This window comes from Xylaria bambusicola (assembly GCF_022495145.1).
Source record: "Xylaria bambusicola strain CBS 139988 unplaced genomic scaffold F5B22scaffold_9, whole genome shotgun sequence".
Taxonomy (NCBI): domain Eukaryota; kingdom Fungi; phylum Ascomycota; class Sordariomycetes; order Xylariales; family Xylariaceae; genus Xylaria; species Xylaria bambusicola.
This window is the reverse complement of record NW_025953562.1, coordinates 539094-562310: the sequence shown is the minus strand read 5'-3', so window position 1 is coordinate 562310 and position 23217 is coordinate 539094. Positions and strand designations below refer to the sequence as shown.

Genomic DNA, 23217 nt, shown 5'->3' with positions numbered 1-23217 from the left:
TGGTCTCATGCGCCAGAGAGAAAGAAAAATTTCATTTTGATAAAAAAAAAAAAGAGATAAAGCTGCATACATACATTAACCGATAAGCATCCGAAAGATTTCTAGCAACCACCAAAGTGTTGACTCGATGAGATCGAGTAATATATCTCCAGGCTGCGGGGGCCCTATCTGACCTATCTGACCTACTGGGGCGCTAGACAGGCCGGCCCATAAGCCAAGCCCGTCATTGTTGCGGGGCACTTGACGTCGAACCCTGCCCTCGCCTGTCTTCGCCTGTCCTCGCTCCGCCCAGATGCGGTTGTTGGTCTGGCAATCATGTGCATGGGCGTTTGCGGAGGAGGGGGCCGAGGGGGCTGGATCACTTACATTTCCTCGAGCACTTGCTCCTGATCGACGGACCAATGAGCACTGTCGCCCGTCCTTCTACGCCAACGGTGACACCGGCGGAACTCGTCAAGCCCCAGCATGGGTCGCCGTCACCTGGCTCGAGCTAATGAGATAGCAAGTGACCGCTGGTCGCTGATGAAGCGGGGGGAGGGAAAGGCCATCATGTATTGCAAGGTCCATGGTGTTGCCGGCAGGAACTTGCGCTGTGTCTTTCGTCTGATATGGTAGGTAGCCCCTAATCCTGGATTAGCATCCAGGTCCATCAGAGTCGGACGACAGGGCAGGCTCTGCTTTCATTTGTTATCTGTTGTGGACTGTATATATAACCTGCAACTCCCATCACCTTCTACGAGCTGATGTGCTCTGATACTACATATGTACTCTGCTGGACGCCCTACTTGATCACACCCTACCCCCGGCACCTCAGCTACTAATATCTGATATCATCGTTGGATGAAGTAGCATTAGCTTTTAAAGTTCTAGGTGCCGCAAACCTTACCTCTGCACCTATCCCGAACCCCCTTGCTCCCCTGTCCTGGTGCTGGTGCATGGTGGATATTACCAAAGCATTACTCGACAGAAACGCTCGTGAGGCTCTCAACCGTCGACACCCCCGTGGGGTTCGCTAGACGACGACAATGCAGAGGTTACATACTTCCCGGGGCAAGTCATGGATCGAGAAGGTGGCGGTGGACAATGAGGAGGGCCTCTCCACAGCCCAGCTTATGGTAAAGTGACCTGTTTCTCTCATACCCGCCGGCGCCCCATCTACGGTACCTCGGTGGGCACGTGCTCGCCCATCTACACCGCGGCCATACCGGCACCGAACTTAGACTAACATCTGTACCTCAACTACTTAGTTGACGAACAATGACCTGAAGCCCGTTGAGCCGGCCCGGAGGCAGTGGGGCCCGTGGAACTTTGTCGGCTTCTGGGTCGCCGACTCTTTCAACATTAATACATGGATGATCTCCTCTGCTAGTATCGTCAATGGCCTTTCATGGTGGCAAGCATGGCTCGGTGTCTGGCTTGGTTACTCTATCGCCGGTGCCTTCGTGTGCACAACCGGTCGCATTGGTGCGACTTATCATATCGGCTTTCCCGTTGTCAATCGTGCCAGTTTTGGTATCTGGGGTAGTCTATGGCCGGTACTGAACCGTGCCGTCCTCGCCGCCTTCTGGTATGGTGTTCAGGCCTACATCGGCGGACACTGCGTATACCTCATGATTAGAAGCATTTGGCTTAGCTGGGATCGAAACACCATTCCCAACACCTTCGCCGCCGGTTCCGGTACGACGACTGCCGACTACGCATCCTTCTTCATCTTTTGGTTGGTCTCGCTTCCGGCTATCTGGTTTCCCGTCCACAAGGTCCGTCACCTATTCACGGTTAAGGCCTACTTCGTTCCTACCGCCGGCATTGCTTTCTTTATCTGGGCTTTGGTCAGAGCTGGCGGTCCAGGTCCCATCATCAACCAACCTGCAAAATTAGAGGGCAGCGAATTAGCCTGGGAGTTTGTGAAGGGTGTCTTGAGTTCCATTGCCAACTTTGCCACGCTCATCGTCAATGATCCGGATTTCGCGCGTTTTGCTACCAAACCTAGTGACGCCTTTTGGCCACAGCTGCTGACTATCCCTATCGGCTTCGCGGTGACCTGTTTCGTGGGTATCTTTGTCTCGTCTAGCTCCGTCATCATTTACCCTGGCTCGCAGCCTATCTGGGATCCTCTGGATTTACTTGAGAGATTCATGTAAGTCGGGAATGAATACTCATGGATATGCGTAGGACTGAGGCTAACATACTGCTTATAAGTGATGATGGTGGTTCCGCACAGCGCTTTGGTGTTTTCGTCATCGCCCTCGCATTCGCACTGGCGCAACTGGGCACCAACATTGCCGCGAACTCAATCTCCGCTGGTACTGATTTCACGGCATTGCTTCCGCGATTCATCAACATCCGTCGTGGTGGATATCTGTGTGCAGCTATCGGCCTTGCGCTTTGCCCCTACCAGTTCCTCTCGTCGTCAAACAACTTTGAGACATACCTATCAGCATACTCTGTCTTCTTGAGCTCCATCGCCGGCGTCATGGTTAGCGATTATTACTTCGTTCGTCGCGGTTATCTTGGAGTCAAGGAACTCTACGACGCACGCAACACTGGCCCTTATTACTTTACCTTTGGTGTCAACTGGCGCGCATACGCAGGTTACATCGCTGGTATCTTGATCAACGTTGTGGGATTCGTCGGCGCTGTTAATGGCGGTAATGTCCCAATAGGTGCTACAGTAAGTTACCCCTACTGTTACCGGCCCCTCAGGCCCTCTACTATTCCATCAAAAAGAGCATTTACTAATCACAACGAATTATAGTACATATATAACGTTAACTTCTTCGCTGGGTTCATCGTAGCTGCAGCGGTGTACTGGATCTGCTGCAAACTGTTCCCCATCCCGGCATGCAGCGACACATGGCTTGAGGTTGGAGACCAGGTCGACGAGGTCACGCTCGCCTACAACGACGATACGAGCGCCGCTGGAAGCATCGCTGGTAGTGATAGGCCAAAGAAAATTGACGAGGAGACTGGTTTGGACGAAAGAAGTAGCACTGGATATCGCACTATGCATTAAGCGAATTAGACTTCATCAAAGCATTTGATGCATGTTATTCTTTCTAATTGGATAGAAGACAGCAATATTATTTTTCAACATCCTTACTCATACTAGTACATACTCTCATCCTGGAATCTATGAGTTGAGCAATTAGATCGTGTTGGTGTTGGATAGTAGAAAGCCTTTTTTTCATTGCAGGAATCCACTCTGCAGGGCCAAATGGCTATGCCTACCGTACCTGCCACCAATCCCATAAAACATAAAAAAATCAACTAACGTGTCTTTTATGAGCGGCACTTTATTTGGGATTTCTTAGATAAGTTTTAAAAAGGTTTAATTAAAAATGGCAAAAGATTGACCTCGCTGGGGGTCGAACCCAGAATCTCCTGATTGCGCGTGTGAACTTGTTTTCAAGTTCTGATCGTAGTCAGACGCCTTGCCATTGGGCCACGAAGCCAGTAGTGGAGGTGTTGTTGTTGTTATTGGATTGAGTGTGATGTAAGTATTGACTATATTCTGTAATTGATTAGGTATTCCACTTGAAGTATTTCTAAATATTACCCAGTCAAGGACATAGAGCCGATCGCGCTACTTGTTGTTCAAGTTTTCGGCCAGGTGACATCTTCTCTGAAAAGTCTGAAGCCTGCGTACTTGAAGTGAATAGAATTCAAGTCAGTTGCTTAGGTTCGTCTGGAAAAGTATGAAATATGCTTTCGCATTAAAGGTTATATCTATGCTGGACTGGAATTCCTTAAACAAGTAAGATAATCTTCTCGTGTTAGCACCATGTCAAGAACGGTGTGGCGTAGGCGATGGAATCATAATACAAATTCAACGAAGCAGATGTTGTCGTTGACGGTCCATCTTACGAGTTTCGGCATTCATGTGATGAATCTAGGTTACCGGGCTAATTCAGATCCTATCGCCACTTTACAACCTCTGCTAACTTTCAATGGTTGAGAGTAATGACAGTAAAGTGTGTATGATCTCACTGTGTGCTTCAAAGCTGCATGTCGAATTAGAAAGACTTGTCTCCTACACTACTCACAGTACTGTATAAAAACAATATAAATCGATGAATGAGAGTAGGTGTTGTAGGTATATGAGGGGTAGACCAGGACTGTACAGAGCTCTTTGAAATGAAGGGTCACAGTTGCTGACCAACCCCGCTGTCAATTCTGCGTCAAGATGATAGTAAATGCCCATCATAAGGGGCAACCAAGGATGGTAACGATGACCGACTCCGGGGATCACGAATATATTTAATTTATTCTATTAATATTTTCTCATAATTTCCACAGTTAGTGACAACTCTACAAGTGTTACATCTATGCTGTCGTTGCATTATCAATTTTAACTTTAAAGCTCAGGATTACATCAACTAAAGCATTAATTAAATCTTAAGGCGAGACATATACAATATCTTTTAGTGCACCAACGTATGGTGGTTCACAAAGTGCATATTATGCTGTCTGAGTCTTATTGATAATGCACTGAAAACATAGGCAAGGGAAAACGCGGGTGATGTGCGAAATAAACTAGCGAACTAATTGACTATTCAATGATTATACACCAGTACGTCGAGAATTCTTTTCATATGATATTCATAATATGTCGTAGAGTCTGATTGGTCTAGTCGACCACTCGCCGAAATAGCACTGTCCATGAATGTTACGAACATAGGTTAAAGAAATCATCTATACTATTTGAGAGCCAGTGAAATGAAAGTTTAGTATGTAGTAGATAGCGTCGACATAGCCACCATCGCTCTAATTAATTACCTACCCAGCTTACGTAGGTGGAATATTGCAGGGTCTCACATCGTACACAGTTCGTTAAACCTCCAATACAATTGACTCGATAGTTATAAAAGCTTACGTCGCAGTTAAGTTATATCATAATCTTACCGATCGCCCAGCAACACTACATGATTTGTTGGCAAACTCGGGATAGCTAGCGGACCCTACAACAGGGATTCTTGTCAGAATCGCCACACAGCCTCTCATGTTCTCTAGCTTATATAATTAGGCATCACATCACGCCATGTAAGGGAAAGAGCATAATGGTTGATCAGTTGCAACGAGAGCAGACACCATGCATTCTTTCTCTATCGTACGACTATCTGTGGCATTGCTGTTAAGCAATTACCCCTTTTCGAGTGATGCAGCCACACACAATGTCACAGTCCCCGCAACCGTACCCGATAACGCGTCCAAGGTCATAGATCGGTCCTTTACGGGGTTCGCATTCGAGCAATCATCATTCTTTGATTACTCCTTCGATGCTCAGGGAAACCCTAATGAGTTCTCTCAGAACCTAGTTAGCGCCGTTTTGAGCCGCACCAGCGGTACACCTCTGCTGAGGGTGGGTGGGACGTCTGGAGACCATGGCCGATACGACCCATCACAGGAAAATTCAACCAACTTTCCCGCAACGGAATTTGGGCCCAAAACCAAGATTTCGGGTGACAGGCTGGTCCTCGGACCGCCCTACTTCAAGGCCTTCAAGAATTGGCCTGGGGCTAAATTTGAGATGATGGTGCCGTTTTACAACACCACATTCAGCCATACTATAGCCTGGGCGCGCGAGGGTGTGGAACAAATGGGCATGAACAATTTGTACGCTCTCGAACTAGGCAATGAGCCTACCTTTTATCCTTGGTTTTCCATCGAGGAGTACGTGACGAGATTCAAGAACCTTCAGGGGCGCCTCATAGATGCCATTCCCTCTTTAGGCGACAAGCGCATCTTCCAGGCTTTCGACACCGCATCATACTCGGCTGGCGACCTCAAAACCAAACCAACTTTCGAGAGCGGCCTAAACGCTGCAGCCCCAAGCATCAAACAGGTCGCCTATCATTACTACCAGAATCAACATGGAATCGCCAACTGGGGCAATTTCCAAGAATACATACGCCACACATCGACAAAATCCAATCTTACCAATTTCCTTCCCAACATCAAATATCTTGAAGAAGACCACTCTGCCATCGAGTTTGCATTCACAGAGGCAGGGTACACCGTCGGCGGTAAGGGCGACAAGGAGCACGTAATCAAAGCAAACAACTTCGCGTCAGCTCTTTGGTCGCTGGATTTCCAGCTCTGCGCCATGAGCATGAACGTGAGCCGTACCAACTGGCAACAGATCGTGAGATCGGATCTTCAAATGTGGCGACCAGTCAAGACATCGTTGGGCGGGCCTCGAGTCACAGCACACTTCTACTCACAACCTTTCGTGGCCGACTTCATTGGGAAGAGCGGAAAGACACAAGTCGTAGAGCTCGATGTCGGGATGCCTCACAATGGGCTCTATGCCGGGTATGGCGCATACGATAACGGGAAGCTGGCGCGGGTCGCCCTGTTAAACCTAGAACTCTGGGACCAGAAGCGCAGTAGCGGTGATCGCCCGTCTGCTAAATTTTCTCTATCGGGACTTAAGAATGCTGGCAGGAAGGTTATGGTGCACCATCTCAATGCAGAAAAAGGCGCTTTGGCGCAGAATGGTATGACTTACGCTGGCTTACAGTGGACTTGGGCTTCGAAGGGAAAGCAGAAGAAAGTGAAGGATGACAGCAGGATACTTGATTTTGTCGACTCGAAAGTCGACATCATGGTCAATGCAACTCAGGCAGTGCTACTTGAGATCCAGTAGGGAGGGGAGATTCTGTAGATGATGGACATTCGGCATTTGTAGCAATAAGTTGTGAACATAAAATGCAGCGTAGGGACAGGTCACTATCCCTAAAATGGAAAGCTTTGCTGGCGAAACTGTATCCATTTGATACACTGTGAATCAAAGTACGGAAGCACTTCGATCTACTATTACCTACAGCCATTTGTATCCTCAGTCAGATGATAATTTATCAGGGGAAGACCCTCTCAGACATCCCTTCGTCTGCGGCGCTGGTTATACTGTTAGGATTAAGAGTATATTACCTGCTACCAGCTCTATTAGGGATGCATCGCGAACTGCTACGTTGCCGCTTACACACACTATACGGTAAAGCTCTATAAACGCTACTAAACTTCACAGTTAAAATTCTTCATATTTAACTTCCTTTTTGATAAGTGACGGCTCAGGTAAAGCTTTCCAATGATGTCTGATACCTAGTCTATCGAGACATTTACTAAACCAAGATTTACCTCGTTTCTAGCTCCGAGGGCAGTCAAATTGCTATGACAGATGATGCATAAAGCACGTTAGATTTGATTCCTTTCAGTGGTAGATAGTTATTTCACTGTTAGTCCATATAAGGCTAATAATATCGACAAATTAATCGTACAGTGACATGTAGTAGGCCAGAGTTAGTTGCTAGGTCTTTCTTCTCAAGCTACAAACAAGTAGGACTTTGGCAACGATATAAGATTCTTGTTGAACCTTAAATACATGCCTTACTTCCGAATTAAGGTTCTTTGGAAACTATTTGAAGTTTAAACAGCAGCGATGCTTTTGCTATCCCCCTCCAAGTCTCAAAAAATAAACTTTAAGAGAACTCGAAACTCGACCTGTTCATTAGGTGAGATGAATCTTCTATTCGAACAGCCTATTATTTTTCGCATTCAACCATTGCTGATTCCATTTAACTTTATGGCAGGCCAGGTCTTTATAAAGATCGATAGATTCCAGGTTAGATTAGGGCCTTCCTCCTTGTGCAATGTCAAAAGGTTGATGTTACTTAATCCTTAAAGTCGAGGCTATTTCAGCTAGAATTACAGCTTCTCACCTTCATAGATCTAAACCACCTAATCAAGGTTCCTTACTCTTCGACAAATCCCGACCATCACTCCAAATATAAGAAAGGGCTGGCCCTTCCAGCCCCTCTACCACTTATCTACCAATATGGAAGTCACAGAATACGCACTCGACATCTTCATATTACTATGGACGCGACCTATTAGACAGTCCCGCAAGGAACAGAGCGACAGCCGCCTTTTACAGTTGCCGGTTGAGTTGGTTTTATGTATAATTGATTTCCTTGAACATAAGGATCTTATTCTGTTTTCCTTGGCTTGCGACTCGTTACGAGCCATCCTCCAGAAACAGATAAGTACCATCAAACTTTCTCGCGTCGATCACCTTTCATATCTTGCTAGTTGTGCTAGAGTCCAACCTAACAAGTAGGTATGCGAGGAATGCATGGCCCTTCATTGCATGCGCGAGCGCGATACCCCTGCAACTCAACGCAATGAATCCTCCTGTTACTATCAATCAGCATTCCAGAGAGGCCACAGAGACAGGATACGAACGGACACTCGCCTTATTTCCTGCTAGATACGCATTGATCACTGCCATATTCAGCTTGCTCTGAAAAGAGCTCGCTTACAACAGTATGATTCATATCTGAAACTCTTATTGGAACCATATCATGTCATGAACTACCAAACTGCAGTCTTCACATTATTTGAGGTTAATTACTCAGCATATCCCAAGATCGTAAAGACTCAAAACGGTGACCTTAAATTCCTCCTTCTATCTACGTGGCGGTATTATAAAGGCCATAATAGAATATCATTCTATGGAATTGGACACCTAACAATCTGCCCTCATATACACCTGGGTAGTTCTCACGCACTGGGTTCTGAGCTTTATAGGGCCGTAGAAAAGACAATAGCCAACGGCCACGAACATAAAGGTGCTTGTCCTCGGTGTGCTACTGACTTCTCAGTCCAGCTTACTGCTCGAGGCTTGGACTTGAAGGTTTGGCAAGACTTTGGGCCGGAGGGTTCTCCTGGAGACCTTGCTTGGGCAACCCACTGCCAAAGTATTGATGTGGATGGGGCCCCAAACTACTTGGACTTAGGGCACGCGTTATATCACGAGCCAGGGACAGTGAGACAGCTGTATGAGGAGCGTGGGATAGGTGAAGAACAGGACTAGCAGCATTGGTAAATTTTGGCCCCACGACTATAAGTACAACTCAGCATCATATACACCAGTAGTTACATATTAGATAGTAGGTTAAGGAGACTATATGGAAATCGACGTTAGATATGCTAGCTATCGGGCACTCGAAGAATTTGAAGAGCTTAAGTTAATATAGCTCTCCAGGTGGCTTCGTGACACCCATCCATTTTAAAAGTTTCGAATACCATAGTGAAAGTTTTACAGATTATATCAGCAGAAATTGATAGAAGTTATGGTAGCCCTTGAGATGAACTCAGGCACTTGTTTAAAAGCGCGAGCGGCGGTTTCTACAGCTGTAGCCGCCACAGTCATCGATCTAATACGGTTTGTTTATTACTATATCCAGCTCTATTGATTACGAAACTGAACGCTTCAAACTTTAGTAAACTAGTTCTTTGGATATGTTCACACATTCATTGCGAAAGCGCACTAATGGCGGTTTATGGTTGCTATAGCGAGGAGGATCAGCTTTTTAGTCAGCAGGGATGCCTGTGTCGCTGCTGGTCATTTGGCATGTTTGTGCTTACTGAAGTTACTGTCATGAGGTCGCCTCCAGGGAGACTCGGAACACATCATAAAGGCTCAATATACATAGCCTTAGCGCAGGCTCGACGGTCTTAAGGGAGCCTCGTGTAACAATGAATGTCATATGGCACGCCCGTGATGATAGGTTGATAGTAAGGGATGCAGGTGCAACCTATTACTATCCTATATCAATACTCTTTTTCCTACTACGATGACCTCCTCTTGTTCCCCTCCTTCTTTTTAATTATCGTAAACACCACCTCTAACGTGATACTCATTCACGCGCTTATTTTCCTTGACGGAAATTTTCGAGATAAATTCCTCCATAATTGAAGTCATCATGAGTACTGAAGCGATTCGCGGCGTGGCCACTTCCAACGCCGAGCTCTTTCGCATCCTCAACGAAAACCTTGATACAGACGGTCACATTGAATGCGAAGGCACCCAGCTTCCTCTCAAGTCCATGACAGATGACAAAGTCAATGAACTGATTACTGAAGAGAAGACCAGAGAGTATCTCGGGGAAAGCCTTGACTTCTTGGATTCTGCTGAAAGGCAGCAATTCGTCAGCAAGATTGTGCAAGAGGCCAAAAAGGTCTTTGCTACTGCTGTCCTAACAAGGCTTGATGGAAAGGTGATCTACCGGATCATTGATCATTTCAAGATCACCGATTCTAAGCTACCGGTCAGGCTGACAGAAGGCGAACCCTTGAATGAGTACTTGTCGAAGAATGATGGTTGGGAATTCTTCGTAATTCAATGGTATTTTGATGTGTAATGGCATCCGAGGAGGTATGTCACACTTCTAGCGTTGCGTATGAGTCCGAAGGGCTTTACATCTTTTTACATTTCCTAAGTATTTGGATACAAGATCTTTTCTTTGCTCACTCGCCTTATAATAGAGTACTAACTCGGGGCAGCAGAAGCTGCAATGATATGGTAGGACAAGGTCGAGCTGATGATGATGACGATGATGACGGAGGGTCTATGATGAGCATTCTGTGGCAGTGGTGAGATGAAAGGGTTGATCATAACGTGAAAATAATTACTGTTCGTTCTTCTTGTTTCGCTGGGAAAGGAAGCGGCGGTTAAGGGGTTGATCGTACGAGAGATTTTCGGCCTGGGTATCAACGCAAGGATTTTTAGCAACCTTAGGGAGTCTAGCTTAACTTTCCTAGATTTAATATTATGCCTGTAAAGAAATATTTCTAAATGTGATTAATGTTTTAACAGCTGAGGGCAAACTTTTTGCTGTTCCCTTATCTGTCTTATCCCTGGGACGGCCATATGATTTGACTGTAATAAATGCTAGAATCAGGGTACTACCTTCAGGAGAAAGGTGACTAAGGGATAAGTGTCCATGCAATCGAATGTAATTCATACAAAGCGCATTACTCAGGTAATACATTGACCTACTCCTTATATCCCTTCCTAGATCACGGAAAGATAGACACTAGCTAGATGGCAAGAAGGACCACAACTAAGATAGTACACCTATTTCAGGATCTCCAATGTTAGCCCAATATTACAGAAAGCAAAGATTTAGCAATTGTGTTATTAAGTCCGCATAACCTCACTTTCAATACTGCCCTGCACGTCTCTCGAAGATCATGAACAGCCTGCGACAGCCTGCACCACGTCCATAGCGAATGGCGAACTGCATGTCCAGCTTGTACGCGTGTAACACGTACACATAACACTACCACGCCGCTTACTCACGGAATTCGAAGATGTTTGAATCATAACCGAAGATGGAATTTCCTTCGATTCTAAAACGGTCGCAGTCGCAAATGGATTCGTATGTCTTTCTCACGACCCGGTCTATTGTTAGTAATACGCCGACAATGATGAATAGTATTCTGCCACCATCAATCAGCCAACCCCGCATTAAGTAATTTGCCCAAATACAGCTACCTGCCTAGGTATTGGATCTTGCTAAGACTACTTACCTAGAGAGGGCACAAAGATCCTATGATAGTCCTATGTAACAGCGACCCATTAAGATTAATTACAAGTTTTCTCAGGGTTGAATTCGTTTATCAGAACAAATTCCATCATCTCTCTAAACCAAGACTATCTTCTTCAGCAGCTGGATTCCGACACCTAGAAGTTCACCATGGTACGTGCGTGTACACCGGTTTCTAGATACAATAAGGTGACTGACTATCTCAGTCTTTTACGATAGACCAATTAGACCCGAACATCTCCTTCGACGACGCGAAGCCGACGCCGAGATGGGTCGTGGGGAAAGGCCAGAAGGTACACTGGCGCTCCTGTTTCGTCCGGGTCTACACGAGCACGGACCGGCAGTTCGCGAAAGCGAACTTCGAAACGTGTGACGGCCAAGTGACGGTACCTCAGGGCAAGGAGTTGTTTCTCGGAGGCGAAGGCGGACGTGTCAAGGAATAAAGTAAGTCCCGTCATTCGACCGAGTGTAATTGATCCCATATGTTCACACAAGTATACAGATTCGTGTGCAAAATCAAAACGCCTGCATCGTTCGCGTCTTGGGATATCACCATAGACACTGCTCTGGTATGGTCTGAACAGAGCGCCATGACATCCTCTTGATACGTAGGGCTCTCCCGAATCGCCGTATCGAGCAGCTGGCCGAAGAACGGCGCTATAGCTCTCGCTCTACACCCGCTTATTGTAGCCCATGTGCTGGGCAGGATCTGGGCATTACCTGAATTGATATATCTAAGTCCGTTGGTCGTTTCTAAGCGCACGCCGAAGAGTGTGTTAGCACAGCTTTCTACGTGCCCGCTGTGTATGTTGAGTGTGAGCTGGCAGATGTCCGAATTCTTGTATGACATTCCAATATGCGCCACGAACGTCTCCTGCTCATATGAATATGATTTTTCTAGAATACGGTAAAGCTGGTCGGGTAGGGTCTCTTTGGCTTTAGATACAGGTGTTGTCGAAAATGAATGTTCAAGACTAGCTTTTTGCGCGCTTGTGTCTACACATATAGGTATGCGCTGAGAGCTGTCGGCGTTGGTTTCAGTTATGCTAGGGGAGCGGTGTATTTGCGATGTATCCGCAGAGTCGTGTTCCCGTGAGCTTAATGTACTAGTGACGGCTTCCGACGATCGTGTTCGAGGGGACATGGATTCGTCGTGAGCGCGGGGTCCTTATTCAACGTTAACAGTGCATTCCATATAGTTAGGAATGAGGGTATGAACAAACGTTTCCTCGGATTGGGTACCGGTAAATCCACCCAGGCGAGAATTCTTTGCCTCAGTTCGGGCCCTATGTTGTCGGATATTTTCATCACAACCTCTTCTTTATGTTTGAAGGGCGTATTATCTAGCGCCTGAAGGTTTCTTCGCAGCTGGGCTTGACCTTTACGGTGGCTGCGGCTGAGAGCTGTCCTTCTAGCAGCGCGGTATGCTAGGCAGACGATGCCATCGCGTTGGAAAATAGGGTCGATAGTACCATAGCTATTCGGGTCTGGATACGAATACCATGGAGGCTGACAATTAAGGCATTTGAGTTCAGCTAGAAGCCATCTGGCGTCGTATTCTGCTGTAGCCATTTGCGACTACTGTATGGCTTGACCATGCTCGCGGGGAAGAGTGGTTAGGTATGTAGATAGAATACTGAAAACAAGAGAGTATCATTCATCTTAATCTTAGGTAGAGGGCGAAGCGTTTCGCGGCGCGATCGCGAACAAGGATTCTTTACAGCGGGGTTCTCGGGGCTCATATTTACAATTCTACCCCTCTTGGTATTGATTATGCTATTATATGCAGCTCATATTAAGCGACGTAACACAACCTATACTGTCCCTCTGTGTCCCACAGCTCCTCTATGTCATCATGAAGTTATATGAATCATATACAACATAAGTATCTAGCCCGGCAAGTAATTACCTGAGGTAAGATGTTCACCGGAAGGGCAATACTATTATTTCACATTCTGGTTTCCACATTTTACCATTAAGCTGTTCATCTTATACCTCTCCTTATAAGAAACAACCAGCGAGATACAATAACAATAATTTGCCAGATATAAACAAGGTATTTCTGAAGAACGAACCCAAGTTCTTCAAAGAAACAGCATCGACTAACAGGTGAGAGAAACCATGTCATCTCATCATTCACGATATCTAATATAAACAATTCCCCAGCTTCTGCCCGAACTCAGAAAGGTCTCTACAATGACAGCATCCCACCACCCCACCATATCAACCAAGACAAACCCTGCTCCACGGTCAAATGTCGTAACATATCATCTCCTAACAACCTCATTAAATTCTGGCATCAGTCTGTTCTGTAACTGATTAATCACCCATTATGCTTTGCAGCTCCATATTTGCATTATTATAATACTGTAATAGAAACCGCAAACTTCATACAAAGGTTATGGGACATTTCCAAGGGCCTCGTGGCCTAATGGCTAGGGCGCTAGATTTCGGTGCTATATAGCAGCAGATTCTCTAGAGATTGTCGGTTCGAGTCCGGCCGAGGTCGATAACTATCAGAGTCATAGTTGTACAATTTTCTTTTGATGTTTTGGATTACCTCAACTTTCTCTCTTTCTTTTTATCTATGTTCAGTATGGGTGGGGGTGGCGCATAATTCAATTCTACTAAACAGGTTTAGTTTTTTCTGAGCAAGGAACCCTGAGTGGAAGCTCGAAACTATTAAATCTGGGATTTACATGAAGGAAGTTTTCATTCCCGTGTAACTAACATGATTATAACATAACAGTGTTGTACCAACTAAATGAAATCAAGAAACGCAGTATTACAACAGCCAACTAACTTCAATGAGCCAACAGCATATAATAGGAGCCAGCTTTCAACTTCAACAGCACTTCTAAATGACAGACACACGCTAAACCAACGAACGAAAAAAGAAGAGGGAAAATACTCATAATGATATTCAAAAAGACGCCTAATACTTTTATACCGCAAAGCCTCCTGTCCTAAAAAACCGTTCGACCTCTTATTCCATAGGTGATATCAGTCTTCCTGACGCCCAAACGCCCAACCTATCCCAGCCATGCCGTGCCAAAACTACCCTATTGCCACTAAAAGAAGAGACAAACAACTCAAAGGGAAGAGTAACAAGAAAGACGAGAGAAGATACTAAGTGAGAAGAGAAATGCTGCCTCCGATAATAGACTGCGCGTAAGGGTCAACGTATCCTGACCATCATGTCCATGACCTCAGAATTCGATTCACTTATCGCGCCAGAAATGTCCATCAAGCGGGTGGCAGGCAGAGAAATTTAAGGAGAGTCAAGAATACAGCTCCAATACTCTAGCCCCAGAGGAAATTTGAAAAAATTGCAAATGTCCAAAGTAAACCCGAATCACACATCCTCCCTGAACACAGATCGTCGCTCCGAGATCGACGTAGGACTATCATGTACAGGACCACCAGCAGCTCCCGCAGCAGCGGCCTTGCGCGTGTCAATGGGTCGCGGGCTAACACCTCTTAAGCTCAAGTTGCTCGGCTCAGCAGCATCGTCGAAAGGATTCCGCTGCCCGGTCTCGCCTCTCGCAGCAGCGTTGTTAGCAGGAGGCACTTCGAGACCGCTGTGACCACGGGGATTAGGGCTGCGCCCCCTCTGCTCATCGATGCCGTCGCCAGCGAGATTCATCTGATATCCGGAGCCGGCGTACGGGCCGTCGGTGCGACCGTGACGTTGCCCTCTGTCTTCAAGCTCCTGGTCTTCAGGATAATATGCGCCGCCGTAGGTCTCGTGGCCGACGCGCGCGTCCCAGGCGTCGTCCGGATCAAGTGGTCCGAAGCCGCCGCCACCACCGCGGTGGCCACCGGGTGCGCTGGGCTGTTCGTATGCGCCGGCTGCCGAGCGCGGGTTCTTGAGGGACTGGAACCGGTCGCTTATCCACCCGCGGACGCCACCGGATCTAGGTTGTGGGGCTCCATAGGCGGATTGATGTGAGGAGCGCGCGAAGGGGATGTAGGAGGATAGAGGTGGGGAAGGAAGCTGTAGGAGGTAAGGTATTCACATGTCAGCTGGGTCCCAATGCGAATGTCGATGTAAGGGGCTTAGTAGGGTTTGAAAGGGAAAGGCATATTTGGTATTTTGATATTCTTGGCTTGGATGTTCACTCCGATTGGGAAAAGCAGTTGCGAAGAGGGAGGGAGAAATTGATGACGGAAGCTGAGGAGTGGTGGTATGATGCCGCGATGTCCCGGGGTTGTGAGACAAGCATAATGCGCGCACGGCATTGGGAAAGGAGAAGATGATCAAGTGAGTGAGTAAGTAAGTAAAGTAGAGATTGACATACCCCTAGACGCCTTGCGCGCAGTTGCGTAAAGGCAACCCAGCCGACGGCAGCGACCACTAGCAGCACGACGAGCACGATGAAGAATGTCCCCACGGGGCTGACAGCCATCTTCGGGCCTCAGGTGAGATAGATGTAGGACGTGGGCACGCGCGGTATGGCCCGTATGGGAGCGGATGGACGTTTTGTTGGTGGATAGCTCCGAGGAGCATGGAGGTACAATATCTGGTACGATGGATGGGCTCGCCACTCACGTTCTCACCTCTATCCACACAACCTTGGCAGATGGATGGAAGCGGGTGGTGCGTCGTCGTTGTCGTCGTCGATGACACCACACAGTGTCCTTCGGATGGGTGAGGGATCGTCAGGCGCAATGTCTGCCTGCTTGCCTGCTTGCCTGCCTGCCTGCCGGCCTGCGTGTATGTCTGTATGTCTGTCGGACGGACGACAACGTTCATTCATGCATCCACAGTTCAGTTCAGTTGCTGGCTTGGTCCGTCGTCAGAATGCTTACATGATCCGGCTACTAGTGGGAGAGAGCCCTTTGCTTAGTTAGTCGCGAGTTTGTATTCTTTTCCAATTGGATTGCGAATCCATACGTAGCTCCGTGCATCCCACTTACTTAGGTAGGTACTTACGGGTAGAACTAGCCACCTGTTAGCTACTGAAACTCCGCTAAATTTAGCAGTGCTCTAGGAAGGCAGGTCGAGTTCTAGGCATTAGCTAGGTGAACCATTACTATGTACTTATAGCGCATAGGTCCAACTGCCTATAGCGGTAATTAGCAAAAGCTAAGGTCACTAATTGCTCTCCCGACAGTACCGACACCAATGCACAGCACCGAACCCCACTGCCGTATACTTATACTATAGATACCTAGGCTCGCTAGGTAAGTACCTAGCCTAGATAGGCACCTGCCCTACCTCCTCCCTGGAAAGTCCACAGTCAGTGCTGCACAGTAGCGCCGCCTCAGGTGCACCCACCTGAAGGGCAGTGTAGGTACTTAGGTACTTACCTACCTACCTCCACCTGGATAGGTATATCCACAACGCACGGTGATAACACCTATGTAGAGAAAAGGCATCATACTTATCTCTCTACGTAAACCATGGATTCAAATGTCTCACTCGGCCAGCCTATCAGCGCCACCAAGCCACTTCGCATTGAAATCAGCCATCTGTATGTCTCACAATCGGAGGGAACAAGTCGGAAGGGCCAAATCTGCCTCGTGACTCTTTTTTTTTTTTTTTGTTCATTTCATTTCCATCTCCATCTCCATACATTACATCCGGTCGGTCGGGGGGGCTTCGTTCTGCCTCGTGCCTTTCCGAGAAAAAGTCGTGTAAGACAGAGACACCGTTTCGTCATACGAAAAGGGCGAACCGTTTACATTTGATATGTCATGTCATGTCGTGATCTTGGATATATGATGCATGCATGCATACATGCTTTGAAAGAAAAAGGGGGTCAATCCATGTTTGTGTATATGTGGTGTGTGTGGAATGGAAGCTGAAATTCGGCTGCAATCGTATACCTAGTAGGTAACCATTCGGAGAATGGCTCTCTACTCTACAGCATGTAGGTAGGCGAGCAGGTACGCTGCCCCCCCTCCCACCTTATTCTGATGATCGACGGCTAGGCACTCTAGAGTATTATCTATCAAACTTGTATATGTTTCTGCCGTGAAACTCATGCTTCCCCCTCTATCCGTCCTCCACGCCCTCAATCTGAAAAGACGATTGGATCGTCGACTCTAAAACTTGGCGTCTAATGTCTGTCTGTCTGTCTAGTCCCGTCTCCTGTAGTCTGGGGCATGCGGCATCCCCATCCCCATGCCCAACGTCATCTATTCCTATTCGTAGCACTTGTCCCAATGCCCTCCTTGCCTGGCAAAGCTCAGGCTATCCACATATTTGCTCAAGGTGCAGCGGCCTAACGCGTCGACGTCGCAGTTCTGCAGCGGGATTACTCTGTCGTTGACAAGCACCCGCACGAACTCCTCCTCGACGCCATCGCACTGCATCTTCTCCACATACATCCTCGCCGCGAAGGGCACAGCCCAGCTGGCTGCGTAGCCCTTGGTCTTCTTCGGGCTAGCCTTGGTCGTGTTCGAGAGGGGCTCCGTGGCATTGTACAGGCCCAGCGCCCCGAACATACCCGACATGTCGTTGTCGTGGCTGAAGTCCGCATAGAGCACGCTATCGAGGGGGAAGCTCTTGCGAGACTTGTCTAGCGTGCTGTTCGTCGTCGTTGCATCGACTACCGGCTGGCCCGTGAGCCTGGCAACGAGCTCATTGACGAACCCAACTCCTTGCGTCGGTCCCAGTGGACTGCCGTTGGTATAGCCGTACCACTTGCCGAGTGTTTGGTAGTAGTCGAAACCGTGCCACTCGTCCTCAGTGAATAGATCGCAGAATGGAGACAGGTGGCCGTCTTTGTTGGCGACTGTCTCAAATGGGCATATGTCCATCAAGTGGATGATGTCGTGGTTGGTCAAGTTAGCTCCAATGAGGTTCTTGTTGACCCGCTCTGCAATTGGCGGCACAAACGTGTCAACCCAAATCGTTTGGGCTTCATTTCCTGTGTCTGGACCTTCGTTGAACGCGGTGCATGTCATTGGGCTCAGCGTGTTGTTAAACCCTTCCACTTCGGGGAGTATGACCGGCTCGTAAGGGTACGCATCGGGGAATTTGGCCTTCTTGTCCGCCAAGCGTGCCTGGTGAAAGCCTTGCGTCCAGTTGACCGCCGAATCTACCACTCGCTTCTGGCCGGCAGTTCTGACAAAGGGCGAAACATTTCTTGCCAGCTTCTCATATCGCTGGTAGAAGTTGATGCCGGAATAGACTAGCTGTTGTTGACCGAATACTGTAAGTTCATCGGCGCCAAGAGAGTACTTGTAATCCTTGATGAAACTGTATTGTTTGCTATAGTCCGTCACGTTGTTATGTATTTGCTCGAAGAGAATCGCGTAAAGCAAGCTCTTGCCCAGTGTGGGATCACGAGCTCCATGGCGCGACAGCACTTGCGCAAAGGTTAGCTCGCAACCCTTTGGAATACCATTCGGGATTTCAGAGGGCACGGAAAAATAAGGCGAGTACTGGCCCCATGAATGAGACACGGCCGGTTCACATTGAAAGCCAGACTTCACATGATCACAGTAATGCTTTTTGTTCGTTCTCCTATCCCTAGTGTTAATTCGATCCATCAATAGATAAAGACAGTTCTAGACGTACGTAAAGTTTATCCCAAAGATACCTACGATGGCGAAGAGTAGTGCAACCCCGGTGAGCCGGAGGAGTGATTTGTGTCGTTCAGCCCATGATACAGCACGTTTCCGGGGCTCCTCTTGGCCGACGTTCTCGGGAAGAGCGCTATAGCTGAATTGCTTTCCGCTCACCAAAGAAGTGATGCGGTTCTTGATTTCTGAGAGGGTCATCTTGAAGTGAAGGACGAGGAACCTTCCTCCATCTTATTACAGTAGCGAGGCGATGAGCGCGATACGACTCCCTTTACAGATGGGCTGATGGGCTGACAGGGGAATTAAAGGTAGCGCGCCGATGGTTCCGTCTCACTCGGGTTTCAGTCTTTGCGCCAGCTGACACCGGCCCGTCGACGCTTTCGTTCACTTCAAAGAGCTCATTCTTTTCACATGAAGTTGATCACACCGCTATTTAGATCATTGACTACATCGAGTTCACACGAAAAGATGTCGACGACGCGGTGTCTATGAATGATTCGGAGTTTCATTAAACGTTAAGATCCGTTACCCCATCCCGATCATCTACATCTTTTTGGCCCAGCCTGTGTCTAAACGCACCAGGCTCATTGTCAAAGCCAGGTCCATGGTATCAAGAAAGCAATAAAACCATCCCTCTATCTAGACTTCGTGCCAGAGTCCAGTATCTTTCGACGCCAATCGTTGCTGGCCGCCAATTGGCGCATGAGAAGATTAAATACATTGGCATCTTCGTACCAATCGATGGAATACTATGCTACAAAATCATATTAGAAGGCAATGCCTACGCTTTTGCGCTGCCGGGATTGAGTCGACGGACCCACGGTCCTTGGAGTTGTAGCGCTGCTCAGTGATAGACTGGTAGGTAAAGTTTGCTCTTCAACAGTCCAATCGGAAACGATACTCTCGCTATCAAAGCTGGATCGATGCCGTCTTTCTGGACGCGCTACTTGGTAGAAGCCCTCACCACCTGCAACAGGTCTAGGGGCATTTGTAATGGAATCAAAGCTGATTCCTTTCTTGTGCTCCGCGCCAGCGGGGAACAACCAACTTGATACCCTCGAAGCCCTCGAGAACGATTTCTTCTTACGCAAAGGGGGACGTAATCGAAGCGGTAACGGGGGAGGTGGAACCCTTCCTTCCATTTTTCTCGACGAGTTAGCCTCGTATCGTGTCCGTACAGGTGGCTTGGTTGATGTGCTCTGAATATGGTCTGAGCTTAGCCGTTCGCTAAACGATGGAGCGTTAGGAGGCATGGCTGGTACCTCCGGCATAGGCTCCATTTCTGCCATAACAGTTAGGTCCATCTGCTGATGTGACTTCTCGTGAGTGTCAAGCAACAAACCTGGATGTCCATGAGCAGTAGAAGGCCTGCTGCTGACGTATATACTCTGTCTCTCAACAACATCATCGATTCGCTCTTGCAGTCTGTCTCGCTCTAGGATAGCATTGGCAACTCTCTCCACCAAGTCCTCTGCAATGGGCGACGGGGGTGCCGGGGATGTATACGCCCTCATTCTCAGGGGCTGGAGGCGCTGTGGCGTACTGGTATTTGAGCGAGGCGAGTCGAACACAGAACCCCCATTCACTGGCCGACGGGGGATACTAAACGGTATGGACGAGTAGCTTCGCTGGTGTGACACCGCCGGGCTACTAGAACGACTACGGCTTGCACCAGCATAAGCCCGCGGTGGCGGCGTGACAGGCGGGCTGGGATAGCTGAGGTGCGGAAGGATGGGTGAGAGTTGCGTGTCAGATGAGTTGAGGTTAAGCTCAAGCGGGCGGAAAGATGTTGGCTGAAGCTTGACCTGCGATGATGAATCGACGGGGAAGTGAAATGATTCCGAATAGACATGGCGGAAGTTGGTAGGTGCTGATATACGCGGCCTGCGCGGTATCGAGGTATTAGATGGCAACAGTCGTTTCCTCGCAGAGAAACTGCTCCATCCAGACCCTCTCCTCTTCCTCGGAGCCGGCTCCTCTGTGAATACCTCCCAGGTCCTCCCTAGTGGCGCCACGGTGGGTTGCGGCATCAGGGATGGTTTGTCGTAGACAATAGAGAACGAATTATTAAGATTAATAGAGCTACAAGACTTCTCATCGAAATCCGAAGTCACGGGCTCACAACAACGAGGAAAGCACTGGGTCCATATAGAAAACATCCCACTAAGTGTTTTCATGGTGGTGTTTGTGCATTGTCGAGCCAACAGGAAAGGAAGGACGGCCAGCGGTTGGTTGGATTATGAAGGGAGAGGACTGCACTCGACCGGGAAGACCATGGCAGTTCTGGGGTATTAAAGCAGATTCACATGTACGGCAGGTCAGGTCTTGAAGAGTTACATTCGGTAGCGCACTTATTTCTACTTAGCATTAGGCTGGACGCAGCTGAGCGGGCAAGCGACCATCTCTCTGTGCCTCATATTGGGATGGCCTCTCCAGGAGGAAGCGTCGACGATTTGGATGCATCGGCCCGTGGCTGTGATAGGCTGCGAAGCTCAGGCCGTGGGCCACTCGGCGCTTACGAACCGGGGTGTTCTCAGAGAGGCGATGGCTGGCGGCACACACCAGAATGCAGGACCCCACCACTTGTAAGATGACGGATAGCCTCTGAGCCAGTCCAATGTCTTAGAATGCCTTGGTTGTGTTTCCTCTAAGAAGGCTTAGTAGCCCACCTTGGTCCGTTTTTTTGTATTTTCTGTGGTCATCTCGCCACAGCGCAACGGAAGGGTGTGTCTCGTGGGCCGCAAAGATTGGTCATCGCGTGTAGCATCTGGAGACTATCCGTAATGAACGGCGCAGGAGCATGTCTCTCGTCATCCCCGACGCCGTGGTGTCGAGTGGACAACACGCGTTGCTTTGGGATTAGGACATACATGGACTTCTGCATGGACATACATACTACGCAGAGAGTAGCATCTCGTCTGCCGCAGACACCCACCAGGTTCGCGAGAGCAGAGACTTTTCGTAACAGCCTGACTTACGCTACCCACCGTACCGTCGAATCGAGGGAATGCCTTGAAGGCCAATCAGGGAGGTCGTTGCTAGAGGTGTCGGACGAACAATTGCCGTGTCTATCTGTGACGTTTAGCTCTGTTACAGTCCTATGCCAGTAAGTGTGGTGTGGTGTGGTGAGGCGCGGCGCGGCGTGTTAGACATTTAGACCTTTGACAAAACTCAGGGCTGTGCTGCCAAAACCAGTTGTTTGTTTTGATGTTTTCATTCGTGCCGCCTGCAGCTTCTAATAATATGTGGGATCTCGCGTCAAAGCAAAATAACAGGCACTACCTACTTCGTACTATACCTACGAAGTAGGTAGGATCCAGCAGCATGCGTACACAAATGTGTGCGTGTGTGTCTGCGTCTGTGTGTGCATGCGTACACTACCGACCGACCTACTTACTGATGTGGACTGTAGGTAAGTAAGTACTACCTATGTAGGTAGGAAGTGTTTTCCCTACTACTCCTACTACCAAGTACTATCATGTAGCGTGATGTAAGCATGTGCTGTCATTGTTAGATTCTGCCTCGTGTCGTTTGATTACTATTATTATCATAATATTATCTCACACGCGACTTCATTGTAGGATGTCGAACACTAGGTAGATACCGGTATATGGTATATTAAACGGCGAATGTGATGCAGCAGGCGTGGGCGGTAATTCAGACGAGTCGATCGGATATTGACAGTCTGGATCTGGGGAAGGGCAATCTGAAGGAGAGCGAACAACAGCTGGGCAGCCCGACGAGGACGGTACCTGAGCAATAGTCGCCGAGGCAGATGAAATGGCCTGAGGACTCGTTCAGGTGTTTGTTTCATCGATATTAGCTGGATATTATTGGCTGTAACAGTAGAGATAGATAGAAACGTGGAGACGACGAAATGAAGCCAGAAACAAAAGAATGCTTGATTGATTGATTGATTGATTGATTGATTGATTGATTGATTAGCTGGGCGTCTTCTAGACTTCTTTGACCTGTCAGTGTCAGATCAGGTCAGGTCAGGTCACCTGAGGTAGCTACCGCGACTACCGTAACAGTGAGCACACGCAGTCCAGCGTTTAATGCTGCACTAGGTATCTTGACTATCTACCTAACCTAGGTACTACAGGTACTGAACAAGAAGTGAGTGAGTGGACGGCCACGACTTTGCGGCCTGTTTGGTAGGCAGGTTCCTTGCAAGTTTTGTTTGGTGTTGGGCCCTGCAGGTACTCCCGTGTTCCCGTGTCTCTACCCCAGTCGTTGACGCTTTCATGCCGATAGGTTCTCGGGACTGAGAAAGGTGGCATATCCATGA

The 23217-nt window shown here is 48.1% G+C and overlaps 6 protein-coding genes and 2 non-coding genes across 8 annotated transcripts; 3 read left to right on the top strand and 5 right to left on the bottom strand.

Moving 5' to 3' along the window:
• The first annotated feature begins 285 nt into the window (after nt 1–285).
• F5B22DRAFT_596603 (permease for cytosine/purines, uracil, thiamine, allantoin-domain-containing protein) lies at nt 286–3099 on the top strand. The gene is made up of 4 exons (XM_047974248.1): nt 286–1115; nt 1248–2137; nt 2200–2671; nt 2756–3099. Exons 1-4 carry the CDS (start codon nt 1026–1028, stop codon nt 3011–3013), a joined length of 1710 nt encoding a protein of 569 aa, XP_047833372.1. The 5' UTR covers nt 286–1025; the 3' UTR covers nt 3014–3099.
• Nucleotides 3100–3350: 251 nt separating this feature from the next.
• Nucleotides 3351–3452, bottom strand: F5B22DRAFT_t66. The gene has a single exon. It is a non-coding gene; the product is annotated as a tRNA-Arg (tRNA).
• Nucleotides 3453–5163: 1711 nt separating this feature from the next.
• F5B22DRAFT_596601 (uncharacterized protein) lies at nt 5164–6680 on the top strand. The gene has a single exon (XM_047974247.1). It carries the CDS (start codon nt 5528–5530, stop codon nt 6644–6646), a length of 1119 nt encoding a protein of 372 aa, XP_047833371.1. The 5' UTR covers nt 5164–5527; the 3' UTR covers nt 6647–6680.
• A 4898-nt stretch (nt 6681–11578) lies between these two features.
• F5B22DRAFT_570445 (uncharacterized protein) lies at nt 11579–13138 on the bottom strand. The gene is made up of 2 exons (XM_047973154.1): nt 12614–13138; nt 11579–12557 (listed from the first exon to the last, which is right to left on the bottom strand). The coding sequence occupies exons 1-2, from the start codon at nt 12960–12962 to the stop codon at nt 11845–11847; spliced, it is 1062 nt and encodes a 353-aa protein (XP_047833370.1). The 5' UTR covers nt 12963–13138; the 3' UTR covers nt 11579–11844.
• A 669-nt stretch (nt 13139–13807) lies between these two features.
• On the top strand, nt 13808–13899 carry F5B22DRAFT_t70. The gene has a single exon. It is a non-coding gene; the product is annotated as a tRNA-Arg (tRNA).
• An 846-nt stretch (nt 13900–14745) lies between these two features.
• F5B22DRAFT_644079 (uncharacterized protein) lies at nt 14746–15799 on the bottom strand (the record flags this gene model as incomplete). Its single annotated transcript, XM_047978375.1, has 2 exons — nt 14746–15387; nt 15692–15799. The coding sequence occupies 2 exons, from the start codon at nt 15797–15799 to the stop codon at nt 14746–14748; spliced, it is 750 nt and encodes a 249-aa protein (XP_047833369.1).
• Nucleotides 15800–17540: 1741 nt separating this feature from the next.
• F5B22DRAFT_644078 (histidine phosphatase superfamily) lies at nt 17541–19124 on the bottom strand (the record flags this gene model as incomplete). Its single annotated transcript, XM_047978374.1, has 2 exons — nt 17541–18867; nt 18922–19124. 2 exons carry the CDS (start codon nt 19122–19124, stop codon nt 17541–17543), a joined length of 1530 nt encoding a protein of 509 aa, XP_047833368.1.
• A 156-nt stretch (nt 19125–19280) lies between these two features.
• F5B22DRAFT_570297 (uncharacterized protein) lies at nt 19281–21406 on the bottom strand. The gene is made up of 2 exons (XM_047973153.1): nt 20269–21406; nt 19281–20208 (listed from the first exon to the last, which is right to left on the bottom strand). The coding sequence occupies exons 1-2, from the start codon at nt 21101–21103 to the stop codon at nt 19694–19696; spliced, it is 1350 nt and encodes a 449-aa protein (XP_047833367.1). The 5' UTR covers nt 21104–21406; the 3' UTR covers nt 19281–19693.
• Nucleotides 21407–23217: the final 1811 nt, after the last annotated feature.